This window comes from Lepisosteus platostomus, chromosome 21, assembly GCF_059453375.1.
Source record: "Lepisosteus platostomus isolate fLepPlt1 chromosome 21, fLepPlt1.hap1, whole genome shotgun sequence".
Taxonomy (NCBI): Eukaryota; Metazoa; Chordata; class Actinopteri; order Semionotiformes; family Lepisosteidae; genus Lepisosteus; species Lepisosteus platostomus.
The window spans coordinates 16602893-16617137 of NC_142631.1; the positions used below are offsets into that span (position 1 = coordinate 16602893).

The window sequence follows — 14245 nt, forward strand, 5'->3', positions numbered from 1 at the left end:
GGCACACAACAATTTTCCAAGGTACCACCTGGGGGCCCTCTACAGTTTGAGAAGCACTGTCCTAGATTTGCCAAACCTCAAGTCTGATGAAAGGGGGCTGTGGAGCGGTGTAACCTGTTCAATCATAATCTCTTGAAAGCACACGACACCCGACTGAAAGGCTTAATAAATAAAGCATTTTAGTTTTTAGGGCGTGTAACTAAATGTCCTCGGGTCGGATAAATGTACAGGGCAACACGACGAAACTATTTAAAGTTATGCGGAGACGTGTTATCACATACTGAGAGATATCTATGGTTGAAACATGGACTTGACTCACAGGAAACGCTATTAATAAAGTTGATTGTAAAGCGTTTAACTTCCGGTTCATTTTACCCACGTGTGTGTGTGTGTGTGACTGAAGCTGGGAAAGATGACAGCAGTGGATTTTAGCAAGTGATTTTTTTTGGTACGAATTACATTTTATATAAAGTTCCAGCAAATATGGAGAAAGTTTCCAGTGACGTTAAAGCTTTTCTCCAGGATCACCCCTATCTCCAACTGACGGACAGTAATAAGGTAACTGCGAAACAAGTTGAAAATAACGTTTTGGGAAAAAGCTTTCGACAGCAACAGAAATCCAGCTATTTCTGTGTTTACTGTAAAACTGTTGCCGAGAAATGAGGGGTCGTTTTTGTTTCTGGTTTATTTGCTGTAGTTGTAGGAACACACGAAGCATTCCAGATCTATAACTTTTGAGTTGCGTTTCCTCTTTCTGTCATTTAAAGGTAGAAAACACAGGACTTCTCGGTGTAATTGTGCATAACGTCAGTTTCGAGTTAGGTGTCAAGTTCTTTTCGTTTGTAGTTTGCGAAATGCACACAGATTTAGTTAAGATGCTTTTAATATCAAAATAACAATACTTGCGTCATTTTCTTCCAATTAAGTCATGCTCATAGACACTACATATGTTTTATCAAATAATGAAATTCCCCAAATTAAAAATCGCTGACATTGCTATGCATATCTGTAATTTTCCAGCTTTATAAATTATGTTCGATTTTGCATAGGAGTTTGATAACTTCAGAAGAGCTTTGGAAATAGCCCTTTTTTAGATCAGTTCAGTTCAGATGTGTTCTTTATTTTTTTCCCTTTTTTTTCCGCGTTAAAATTATTCTTTACCTCTTTTGTTTTTACACAGGTTGCACTTCAGTGAAACCATGAGATGAGACTGAAACTTTATGATCCCTGTGGTCTAAACCTTATTGTACATGTCACATGTAACTTCCTTGTCCTTAAGTTAAAACAACTCTTAACATGATGGAAAATACATGCGATCATGGTTTGATTCTGTAGATGCCAGGTTGTTTATTTGTTCTGAGCAGCTCTGGTGGAGGACAGGTGAGGCATCAGACAGCTTTAGTACACATGGCAGTGGTCCAAGCGTCTAATTAAAGCATCAGGGATGTTTGCTCACAATGAAGTGTTTTAGGGTTACCAGGGTTTGTTTTTTTTGTTTCCCGCAGGTGAAGTGCACCCTGAATGGCCATGAGTTACCCTGCCGCCTGGAGGAGCTCCGGAAGTTTACCAGTGGGAAGAAATACCAGCAACTCAGCGCCATCGCTGACTTCGACTACCGCCAGTACGAGCCACACGTGGTGCCCAGCACCAAGCAGCCGTGAGTATATGTCCAAGAGCACGTCTACACAAGGCGTGCAAGGCTGCCGCTGGCCAGCGTGAAGCAGGCATTCCTGGAGTCAGTCACATAGACAGGATCAAAACTGGACACCGTTAAGCCATTTTAGCTGCCTCAGGTTTTTCACCTTTCTGTTATTGGTAACTCTTAGTGTATTTATTCTCAGTTTTGCCATCTTACTCTCCATACGTGTAACAATTTAACATCCTGCTCCAATGTGGAAGAATGAATTTCCTCCTCCAAGCTGTAGCTTCGCCCATCATTCCTTAATCTATATCGGAATTTAGCTAGCAATCTGCCATTTGAGTTTTCAGCTGTTACAGATTTCAAGTTAACTGAGTGACTTAAAATTCTGTAGATTTGGAGCTGGAAATGTCTAAGTGTTGTTAAACAAGCAGTTAATTTGAAGGTTAAAGTAACAGAGTTTGGCTTAAACACAAATCTGTAGAGATACTGAGTTGCCTAGGATCAGGATAGGATACAAGCCCCGCGGTGTGTTTGTTAGGTCATTCCTTGTCAGTTAAACAGATCAGAAGTACCGTGTCTTGGATTAAAAGAATATTAGACATCAGAAGTACTATGTGTGGTTTTTAAGAACTCTGAAAAGGGTAGTTATAGTTTCATAGCTCACAGACTATTAGGACTTGACCTATCAAATTTCAGATTTTTCCTTATAATCACTTTTATTAATATTACATTAATTGTCCGCCAGTTATGAAACATACTGTACGGTGACATTATCCAAGATTATTTTTCTAGATTTGCCTTACCATTTTTTGCCTTCTTTTTAGTTGTTACCAATCTGCTACACACGTCTTTTTGCGTTTTATTTTTTTTACCATGCAGAATTTCTGTCTTTGCTTTTAAACTGCTTTTAAGGTAACGGTTTTATTTTAAAACATAGTTTCTTGAGTAGTCCAGGTTGGGGAAAAGGTAGATCCTGTAGCTGTTGTTGTTGTTGTTGTTGTTGTTTTTTAATCACCAATTTTTGGCTTCCTCTAGCAATCAGCTGTTCTGCAAGCTGACCCTGCGTCACATCAACCGGCTGCCCCACCATGTGCTGCAACACGTCGGGGGGAAACGGTACCAGCGGGCCCTGCAGAAATGTGAGCGAGGGGGCGCCCTCACGATCGAGCTCTTAGATTGTAACACCAGGAGCAGGTCTGTACTTTGCCAAGAGAGCAAGGTGAACAGCAAGCGACAGGAAGTTTCCCGCTGCAAGCTGGAGTTAACTTTTGTCCTAAACGCCTGTCGTCATATTTGCTCTTCACACCACTCTTGGAGATGTTTATCCGTGATCTCTCCACTATCTTTCCCACCGAATGTACTAATCTTGATGAGCTCTAATCCTATTAATAATAATAATTAATAATTGCTTACACTTATATAGCGCTTTTCTGGACACTCCACTCAAAGCGCTTTACAGGTAATGGGGACTCCCCTCCACCACCACCAATGTGCATATATAATGTATTAATATATAATGTATTAATATAATACCTTTCCATAGGACGTAACCTTGCGATCTCTGGTGCAGAGGCAGCCAGTTCAATTATGTAGCCATTCAGAACAATCTGTAAGCTTCCTAAAGAAAGTAGGGGAGGGGATCAGAATACCGATCTGCGCTCATAACCAGATGGACTGAGATAAAGAGGTTATTTTGCTTTCTCTGTTTCCAACGTTGACTGGGCAGTCACATCTGTGCCATGTCCTGTGATGTATATTAGTCACCTATATGAAAGGTCAAGTGTGATTTGCCTGAGGGCACAGCACTGTTGCTCAGGCTTTTATAATCCTGGAGGACAGAATTTCACAGATTTCAAGGACTTTTTGTGCAACGTGTAGAATTTTTGGCTTTTTGATATTCGTTTTCAATGGTAGTTTTTATGTTAGTCCATTTAGATGGGGAATTAGTGCATTCCAGACAGTTCATCAGGCAATTCCCTCTTTCTGTGGCTCTGGGCTCCCGTTTTCTGAAGAGGGTCTCCCCCCGTGCCCCTCTCTCCTCAGACGAGGCGTGTGTCCTGGAGGGAGTGCAGTATGTCCCAGCCTGCCTGAAACAGAAGAAGCCGAGGGAGGAGGGGGAGAAGGAGAGGAGCCGGGGCAGTAGCCGAAAGAAAGGGTTTTGGGAGCCGGAGTCCAGCGAAGGCGATGCCAGCGATTCCGAGGACAGCATGAGCGACCTCTACCCACGTCAGTACCCGCCGCGTGATCTGTGCCCTGTCGCTGCGAGTGCCGTGACAGACAGCCCACGTGGCTGAGGGTCCCGCGCGCCTCTGCCAGAGCAGGGAGAGGAAAACTGCTCTCGTCACCTTCTTCTCCCTCATAGTTAATTCTTCATTGTGAGCAAGGCCAGCCAAGTGTAGAAAGCAGAACAGGCCCTTTGACACACAGATGACAGTTCTGCACATTCCAGCCTGGAAAGACTTGTCACCATTGTAGTTTGGAGTTCCTGGGTTCAACACTGGACATTGGATTTGTTTATTTTTTGGCGGGGGGAAAAAAGTAATAATGCTGACTTTGGTAAAATTAAGAGAAAATACAATCGCCAATGACAGCATGCTTTCTGAATCAGGTTAAGAAATTGTACATGGTTAGCCTTCTGGGCAACAGGCGTCTGACTGTTATGGGGAAAATAGCACCATCATTAACTATCATTCTTTTTCATGGCACGTACATTTTGTTGTGCGGCGAAATAAAACGGTAAGAGATCGATATTAAGTGGGGGGAAAATATCACTCTCCTGTCAAGTCATTTGGCTTCTGTGTGAAACACAAGGAAGAATGTTTGTATCAAAACCACAATCAAAATGCTTGGTACCCAAACGAACGTGCAGATTGAAGACGAGGCGGGGAAGGTGGTCTTGTAAATAAGGTTTAACCAGACGCCCCCGTGTTGTAAGCCAATCCCTCTGAAGCTCCCGAATCTGCTGTTTGCTCAGCGGAGATGTTCACTCTGAAAGCCCCGGGGGACGGAGAGATGGAGGAGGCCATGGTGGTGAGCGAGGGCTTCGAGACGGACAGCGGGGATGAGGCTCCTGCCGGAAGGCAGAACGGAAAGGCCCAGATGGAGGTGGACACACAGACTTTCAACAAGCGCAAAAAGGTGAACTTCTGTTTTTCTCCCCTTTTCAGTAACGCATTGTAGACCTTCCTCCAAGGGAAATGCAATGCTATTTGTATATTTCAGGATGAAGAAGAATTAGCATTAATGAGTGCATTTCAAACCACAATAAAAGCACAATGTACATTGTAAAACCTCCAAGTTACATCACAGAATAAGACGAGGTTTCCAGGTATACGCAGTGCCATGTTCTGCGATTCAGAACGAGGCAACAAAACTTCCTGATGTGAAGCAGCTCTGTGACACTGTAAACAAGCAGGCTGGTGAAGACTTCTCTTTTATTTGTTTTATTTTATCCAGTAGAAATATTGCTCCTGATGTTGAGACGGTTTGGCCAAAAAAATACTACTTGTTAACTCTGCATGCAGATCAGGCTGGGACATTTCTGGGGTGAAATATCTGCTGCTCAACCTGTACTAATTCCGGGCCGGTTTGTCACAATTCTCACAATCTCTCACTCCTGTCTGTGACCAGACTCGCACCTCTTTACACAGACAGTGGTAGGGGTCTGGAATCAACTGTCCAGCCATGTCATTCAGAGTTGAATGGACTTGTCTCTTTTGTAATCTGTGAATGTTCATTTTTGTCAGTTGCTCTGAATGAAGACCTGCCAACTGAAGGGATGCTTGAAGGGAATTTATTTATTGAGCAGGCAAACGTTTATTTTGACGTGGTTCTCTGGTGTGCGTGCGATGAAGGACCAGCAAAATGAAAAACAAAAGCCAGCAAAAATGGATTCGGTTCAGGCGTGTTTTTAGAACTGCGTCTAGTTGAATCCAGAGTGCATTGGATGCAGAGGGAGTTTTACCACCTGGTTCTCTTTTCACAGGTTCAGTCTGCCTCCTTGAAGAAAAGGTTTAAGAGTCACCACAAGAAAGGAAAAGGCTTCAAGAAAGCTGGAAAAGTGAAAAATGTCAAATAAATGTGTGTATGTGCCGCACTCTTTGTTTCCAGTTCTCGTGTATAGCCAGCACGATTAAGACAAGAGCTAGCAGGAGCTACTTCCAGGCAGGCTCATGTGTTGTTGTGATAACTAAGGAAGGACGGGCAGAAAAACGGTTCTGCTGCAGTATGCTGATTAAGGTAAATTTGCTAGTCAAATTAGTCTTTTTTCACACAGTCTTCTCTATGGCAAGTTTTCTTCTTAACTTTCCTGACACCTATATCTTCTACTAAAATTTTATACCACTGTGAAGAGCCAAAAGGAAGACCATCGCTGTGACGCCACATTTGAAAGGTTGTATAGAGATAAAATGTGTTGCAGGATTAAAGGATAGTCTAATCCTTTAAGAAATGACTGGGCAGTGTTTTGGTATCAGTTGGTAATCAGATAAGGTGAGATATGTGGTGGTTTGATGTTCTTTTAATATATTTGCCACATGCTTTAAAAAATGCTCCCGATCTCTGCACAGGGATTTCTTGGTTGAAATGTCTTAGCAATTCTGCTTATGGTCAACAACAGCGTTGAGGAGGCAGCCACAGTAAAATAGCAGTATGGAAGAGTAGGATTTAACTCTTAATTCTGTAATCTGACCTCCTCAAATCTTTAATTGAACTGCTGAAGCAGTGGAGCTGCTCGTGCAGAACGATGGCCTTGTGTTCACCAGGTGACCTTATATGCTGTGGTGTTACTTTTACAAAGACGGCCAATGGAAAAAAAGAATGTGGACCAGGGCAATACTTTGAGTTTACACTTACAGCTTGTCCAAGGTCATTCATTATTAATACTATTAGTAATATCTTCGTTAAAGACTTTGATGGCGACAGCTCAAACATGAGAGGTTGAGCTTTATTAGCTCCACCTTGCGGAAATTCCGGATACTATTATTTTGCTAGCGGTATTTACCGGTAACTCGCGGTAGACTGCGTACAGCGTACCGGAAAATAATACGGTATCGCCCGCGCATTTTGAATGGCTGCATCTGTACAGCTGAAAGTGCAAAACTTGTGATATTTAAGTTTTTTTCATCTACTAGTAAGACCTCAAAAGAGGCAGGATTTCACTGTTGTAGGACAACAAGAGGCCATGATTTCTGAATGTTCATAATAATAATCCTTACACTTAAATTGCACTTCGCTAGACACCGCACTCAGAGCGCTTTACAGGTAATGGGGATCCCTTCCACCACCACCAGTGTGCAGCCCCACCTGGACGATGCAACAGCAGCCAGAGTGCACCAGTCCGCTCCCCACGCAGTGGGAGGAGAGCAGAATGATGAAACACGTTCAGAGATGGGGATTATTAGGAGGCCATGAGTGTAAAGGGAAGGAGAAATTTGGCCAGGACACCGGGGGTAAGACACCTACAGTTTTCAAGAAATGCCCTGGGATTTTTAATGACCACCGCTTTGAGAAGCCACCTTAAAGGGCGCTATATAAAATAAAGTTTATTATTATTATTATTTTATTATTATTATTATTAGCTGGGCCTGTATAAGATAAAATCACTTTATGAGCCATATACACTGTCTTGCATTAGGAATTTCAAAGGGCAATTTGAAGCAGATGTAGCCTAAACGGCTTGACGCGCCTCTGACGTGAAAAATAATAAATTGTGTGGACGGGTAAAGAAAGGGCAGCTGTTTTGTGACGTGTCCGCTAATTGATGTCACAGGTTATTAGACTTGTTATCTCTGCCGGTTGAAGGAACCTGCACAGCGAAGCCACGCCTTTTGGGTGTCACGTGATTCAATCGCCCAATCACAGCGCGGGAGGGATCCCGCCTCTCCCCTCATTGGCCGCTTGTGACGCAATCAAGACACGCCACTGGTCTGTCCACAGACCGCAATCAGCTGGAGACTAGAAGCGGTTAGTATGTTTTAAAACGACTTTGGGATGATCCCGTTCACAAGAGAAAGACAATTATACTGTAGGCTACATATGTGTGTGTTCGTGCACTGTCTGGGAAACTATACTTAAACCAGATGGCGCATCAGAAATAGCTAATATAGCCCACACGCATGGACTGTCTGTCGCGTAGGATGACGTAATACACCTGCGCCGAGGTTGTGGCTGGCGTGAGCAGTAACGCGAGTGAAGGTTCTGCTATAAAAACAAAAAGATCTGAGTCGAGTCAATACTGGGAATAACGGTAAGAGAGACATTTTCGAGCCGTGATATAGGAGCACCTAAACTGATATAGTTTCCCCACACTGACATGAGACCTGTTCACCCGGCTGCTGCCCTTTCAGGTTATTTTAAATTGGTCCATATTGTGGAGGTTTTCATTTTGTTCTGTATTCCACCTTCTCGAAGTGCCGTTACTTTGAATAGGGTGAGATTAAGCCATGTCTGTATGCAGCTGTATTATGTTGTGTCTGTATTGTAAATGTCTGTATATGTGAATTTGTATATGCTTTGGCAACCCTGATTAATTCATTGCTCTCTGCCAGTAAAGCGTCTTCTTGAAATGATTTAAATCGTGGGGGCGTGCATTTTTGTGATTAAAGCACTGGAAGTAAATACATACGTTCAAGCCATTATAGGAGTGAAATGTTTGGAATGATTCGCCGTGTGGAGGTCAACCTGTTTGGATTGCTGGCGCTAAAAATGAGTAGACGTAAAAACGTGCGCTGGGCTGAAGGGCTCAAAGAAATATCGGCGTTCCGAATGTGACGTAGGTCTGCTTGCACATTACAGGGAATTGGTTAGGTTCGAGCATTGGAGTAGGTTTGGGGGCTTGCGCTACCTAAATTCTTGCGTTATTGCTTTAAAAAAAAAACTTGAATAAAACTAATTGGATTTCCAAATTGCTGTGGATGCCAGTGCATTGCTGGGCGCGCGCACACACACACTTTGCTAAAGTTCAGATTAATACATTACTATATTTTGAGGTCTTAAGTTTAGACATGCAGTGTATGATTCTAGATTGTTTGAATAGGGGAATTATATATGGATGCTTAAGTGTGTTGTAATGAAATTACCATAGTAAGCAAAACGCAGGCATATTTCTTAGATGCGCATTTGAAAGTGCTTTTCATGACAGGCTCATCCCGCTGCTGTTACAACTCGGCTCTCCAAAGATTCCTACATGAACAGGAGAAAAAGTGACGTTTAAAGGCGGTTGTACAACAAGAGCCAGACATGTACCCATATTGGGGAAATGGACTGTGTTTGGGGTCTTTATCGGGCGTGACGTTCTTGGCAAGTTTCTGAATATTAGCAGTGTTAATAGAACTTGTTGACATGTTTTAATCCTTGATTGATAATACAAGTGTGCATCTTAATTACACATGCCATATATTGTAACAAAATCATATGAATTGAGAATTATATTAACTAAAATGCATTGAGTGGGTAATTATAGATATAACGTTATGCACACTGTGTTATACAAGTTATACAAATGTTATACACACCTGAAGAAGGCTCCACGGCCGAAACGTTGTGTTCTCTTTCTTCTTTTTTTCAGCATGGAATAAACCTGTTACTTGTTCCTTTGCAGCCTACGCATGCTGACGCAGCTCCCCACCTGAACTACAAAGGGGGCAGCTCGCTAAAGGCCTTCTAGCTCCTATGTTGTTCTGGGACGTCTTCTACCCCGGTGAACACAAGTCTTTGTTTTTCTTTCGTTTTAGGAAAAACCACACTTGTCGCTTGGAGAGTGAAAGACCCATAATACCCCAATTCCCCATGGTTCCCTCTTGGTGACGCTGACGCAGCCCCACGATCTCCAGCCGGCCGCTTGGGAGACATGGCGAGTTCGACAACCAGGTGCACCTGGTGCCCGTGCCGCAAGCACAAGATCCCCTCGAAGGATACTCACGAGCTGTGTCTGCACTGCCTGGGTATCCAGCACGCCAAGGAGGCCGTACTGGAGTACGGTAAATGCCCCCACTGTGCCAAGCTGGACTGGAGCACGTGCATCAATCGGCTGACTAAGGTACAGGAGGTGATCCATCGAGAGAGCCAGCAGAAGAAATCGGAAGCAGCCCAGTCCGAGCCGGTAAAGCCGGCGGATTCTTCCCAGAGTGGTGATCCCAAGATCCCCAAAGAGCTCGGACCTGCCCAGCCTCCGGCAACGCCCTTTGCAGCCGCCGCCGTGCCGACGTCCGCCCTCCCTGTGATGCTGACGATACTCTCCCCGCCTCCCGCGCAGCCCGTTTCCAGTCCCAGTCTGGCGACGCCCGTGCATGTCGCCCCAGTAGCCGACCAGCAGCCGGGTTTTTCCCCCTCCCCGGCGGGGCAGCCCTCCGGCTCCCACAAAGCCTCCTGCCAGCGCAAGAGGCGGCGCTCCTCGGAGTGCCACTCCCGATGCTCCAGGCACTCGAAGCGGGGCCATGGTTACAGATGCAGGAAGTCTCCCTGCTTCTCCTCCTCGTCCCCCCACTACTCCAGTTCCTCCGATTCCTCGCGCCCCTCGACGCGGAAGAGGAGGTCGTGGTTCGCGGCCCACACGGCGGACGTGCTGAGGAAACAGCAGGAGCAGCTCCTGGAGGGGGTGCGTCAGAGGCTGGAGGCGCAGCAGCAGACGATGCACTTGCAGTGGAGCTTGCTCGAGAAACGCCTGGAGGCCCTGGAAAAGAAACAAATGGAGACCCCCCCCAAGGGCGCGACTGGTGGGGCTTCGGCTCCCGGGAATTCAGACGCCTCCACCTCCACGCCCGAGGGGAGACGAGCCGCGGCTCCCGACCCAGCCAGAAAAGACTGGTCGGGCCCGGCTGCCAACGGCACCGGGACCACGCCTTCCGGTTCTGCCCCCGTGAAGGAGGAGGAGGAGCCGGCGCTGATCACGGCGGACGTGAAGTTGGAGGACGGCGGTGACGGAGAGGGGGAGGATGTTTCTCTGCTGCCAGAAGTCCCCCTCACCATGCAGGAACTTCTCATGGCCACCGAGCTGCAGGGGCTTATCAGCCGGGCTGCCAGATACCTGGGCATCGACTTCCCAGGCACGCCAAACAACCTGACCTCGCCAGACCCCACCATGGTCCCCGAGTTTGAAAATCTGGTTCAGAGCACGTGGTCCAACCCGGCCTGTTCCAGGCCTTTCCGGGCGGTCCATTCCAAGATGTACCGGCTGCACGAGTGCCAGGCTCTTCCCTACGACAGGATGCCCCAGGTGAACCGCTTTATGTCGGCCATCTTCCAGGCCGTGAAGCCTACGGAGAACAAGGAGGCCTCGGCGCCTGCCAGGCGCTGGCGTTTCACGGAGACGCTTGCCGAGAGGGTGTACCAGACGGCCGGCATGCTGGCGAGGACCGCCAACTACCTGCGGTACCTGTCCGACTACCAGAAACGCCTCTTGGTGGAGATAACCGAGGACAAGCCAGCGGTCCGGTTTGTGGCCGTCCTGAATGAGCTCAAGCTAATCGCGCAGTTCACTCTTCAGCTGTCTTCCCATCAGGCTGAGCTCTCGGGCAGGATTATGGCCTCCTCGGTAGCCATTCGCCGGCAGGTTTGGATGGCCAAAACCAGTTACACAGATGCGTTGAAAGCCACAGTTGCAGACTTGCCCTTTGTGGTCAGTCACACCTTTGGGGCCGGAGCAGAAACTGCCATGAGTGACATCGTCTGTAAGCAAGAGTTACGTTAAAGAGTTTGGAGGAAGAAGCCGGTGACGGACTTGCGCTTGTGGTGTATTTCTGCGTTTCGTCCGGAAGAGCCACATTTGTGGAAAAAAGGGACCATAAAACGTTTACAGTATGTAAACACTGCTGCAGGTTTATTTCAAAGGTCCAAGGGTCTGTACTGTATTGTGTTCTCTCGGAGAAACATGAGTCTCAACGGTGATCAGTTGGCCTTGCCACAAAGCATTTCAGATACTTTGATTTAAAACAATAAGCTGTGTTCTCTGCAACAAAACAGTGGTATAAAGCTTAAACAGCCGTGTATGATTCAAGGGTCATTAAATAGGTAGTCTGTGATTATAACATCAGTATATGGATGCATTTGGTCTATAGTGATTATGGAGTCTGGCTTCTTGCAGCATTAAATTGACTGAAACCGATGTTTTTTTTACAAGTAACATTTCAGAATTTGTGATGAGATGACGTCTTGGTGAACAGCTGTTGGACTTTAGACAGCTTTTCACCTGCAGCTAATCTGCTTACTGTTCCTTTAGGCCTGTATGTTCAATTCAGCTTTGTTGATGTTATGGTGCTTGAACAGTTTCTCTCCTTTTCTAATTTATTTGGAGTTTTGAAGAAGTTTTAAAATTTCAGTGGTATTGTGTCCAAAGTGTACCCTGTGTCAAATAAAACTGATCCTTTTGAAAATCTTTTAAATCTTTATGTGTAGGTGTCGTGTGATTTTAATTTTGGATCAGAAAAGGTTAAACTTGGAAACTTTTCATTTGTGGCCCTTTCAAGCATGAAGTTCTCCATATGTGGAAATTATTTCTGGGTCTCATTTTTAGAAAAGAAAATTTAAGCTTTTAAGGGGCACTGCAGTCCCGATTGCTCAGACTGGGTATTAAATAAATTAAATAAAAAATAAATTGGGTAACCCAATAAATTAAAGTATTGCAACATTTTCAAAATGCTGAATTAAGCACAAAATCATTAACTTTCGCGAGAATTGTGACATGAAGCAGCCCTTCCTGCTCACTAGTCCCTGTACTGACTAATGTACTGTGATGTACCAGCAAATAAGTACAGGTTGTGCAGCAGACATTTCACCGCTGAAATATTCCAACGTGATCTACATGCAGAGTTAACAAGTAGTATTGGTCAGCAAAACCGTCTCGAAGTCGAGTCTTGCTGGATTACTGGAAGAGGATCAGGTCTCCTCACTGGAAGTTTTGTTGCCTCGTTCTGAATTGCAGAACGTGGCACTGCGCATACCTGGAAATGTTGTCTGTTTAGTGATGTGAAATTTGTGTAATTTACATTTTACTTTCATTGTGATTTGAAATGCACTCATCGATTCTAATTCTGAAATATAAAAATGAGCATTGCAGTTTCCCTTTAAATTTAGGTGGTTTGCTTATATAAGTAGAATATCCTTGTTTCCAAGAGACTTGACCTGTAATGGAGACAACATTTGATTATGTTTGATTAGCATCTTGGCTACGTCTTTAATTGACTGTGACTAGATTTCTTCAATCAGTGAGTCACAGTTTAATGAATATTGTGCCAGATAGTTTCCTCTGTGTGCCCTTAAGTATTCAGCCCTTGAGAGTTGTTGGGTTTCTGTGACCAATGGTATTTTCGTATCCACGTAAGAACATAAGTTCTTGACACAAACAAGCCATTCAACCTGTCAGTGTTTGACATTTTCCTATACGCTAAGCATTTCTGCCCTACTAATCCATCCTTGTATATTGCTGTGCAAATCTCTTTGACATTTTACTCACTATCAGGAGCTGCAATGTCAGTGCTCATCATAAATATGCAGTTTGTTCAGTCTACTCTAGTGATTTCTATCATCATTGAAATGATGCAGTGACCTACTTTACACTGCACATGAGCTGTAAATACAAAGTGTTGTAGTAGCTAATCCATCGCATTTACCAACCAAACTAACTGACCAGTAAGGTGTTCCTGGTCATTAACATCATTTCTTCCTTTGTGCATCAATAAAGCAAAAACACTATTTTGTCTTGCAAAGTACAGACCTTTCCAGATTATCTGGTAGTTCACACAAAATTCCTAAAGTTTCAGAAAAAGATCACCATGGAATTGTTGCATAGATGAGGAGTGTTTTTAGGAGAGTACAACAATCTTTTAAGATTTCCGCACATTAGTGTGTGTACCTCATTTCCTTAACCTCTGGAATGAGACTTAAATGGGATTTAAGTTCTGGAATTTCACAAAGACTGTTTTTGTCAGTCCTGGGGTGTCTCTGACTAGTTGAAGTTTCATTCCATCTGAGCTGTCAGTTAACCTTGATGACCCACACAGACTTCAACTGAAATAACATACAGAAGAGCCAGCATGTTCCAGGACTGGATTGATCCAGGATCGATCCTTTATATAATGGTGACATGTCAACTGTATGCAAATTCCAGAGGTGGTTCAACCAGGGCATTGTGCAGTTGATGGATAGCATTTCTTGGCTTTACACACTCTGCCATTTAATTCAGATTTACTGTTTGTATTTGTACAGCTTCTGTGCATTACTCTTCAGAAAAGAGCATGTTCACTTCTGGTCTTCGGGTTTTCCAGATCTCTTTAAAGCAACCTGAAGAGCTCGAAAAAGCTGCTCTATTGAAGACCTAATCGGTGAGCTGATTAGGAGCCGAGTTTGAATGAAAACCTGCAGACACACCATTCGCCATGACCTGAGCCGAAGACTGCTGGCACAGAGGCACGTGGTCACCCATCTTCCACAGCTCCTGAATGTGTTTACATTTACAATTTTTCTCTTTCTTTATGACCCATGTAGTGCAAGATACACCCCTCTTCCAATTCCTGTTTGACGTACAGCATTAAAAATTGAGGGTGGGTGTGACAGGCTTGTTATGGGAGACAGCATATGCAGTTATCATGCCCATTGTACTGATATAAG

At 44.6% G+C, this 14245-nt stretch overlaps 2 protein-coding genes across 3 annotated transcripts; both read left to right on the forward strand.

The window, feature by feature from the left end:
• The first annotated feature begins 367 nt into the window (after positions 1-367).
• On the forward strand, positions 368-5738 carry surf2 (surfeit 2). Its single transcript, XM_088614699.1, has 6 exons — positions 368-558; positions 1506-1657; positions 2678-2781; positions 3686-3868; positions 4617-4780; positions 5628-5738. Exons 1-6 carry the CDS (start codon positions 484-486, stop codon positions 5718-5720), a joined length of 771 nt encoding a protein of 256 aa, XP_088470825.1. The 5' UTR covers positions 368-483; the 3' UTR covers positions 5721-5738.
• A 1567-nt stretch (positions 5739-7305) lies between these two features.
• On the forward strand, positions 7306-12027 carry LOC148644106 (uncharacterized). Of its 2 annotated transcripts, none has more exons than XM_088614698.1 (2): positions 7306-7606; positions 9376-12027. In XM_088614698.1, the coding sequence occupies exon 2, from the start codon at positions 9492-9494 to the stop codon at positions 11328-11330; it is 1839 nt and encodes a 612-aa protein (XP_088470824.1). In that variant the 5' UTR covers positions 7306-7606; positions 9376-9491; the 3' UTR covers positions 11331-12027. The 2 variants fall into 2 exon arrangements, with proteins under 2 accessions (XP_088470824.1, XP_088470822.1); XM_088614696.1 differs by lacking the exon at positions 7306-7606 and adding an exon at positions 7617-7889.
• Positions 12028-14245: the final 2218 nt, after the last annotated feature.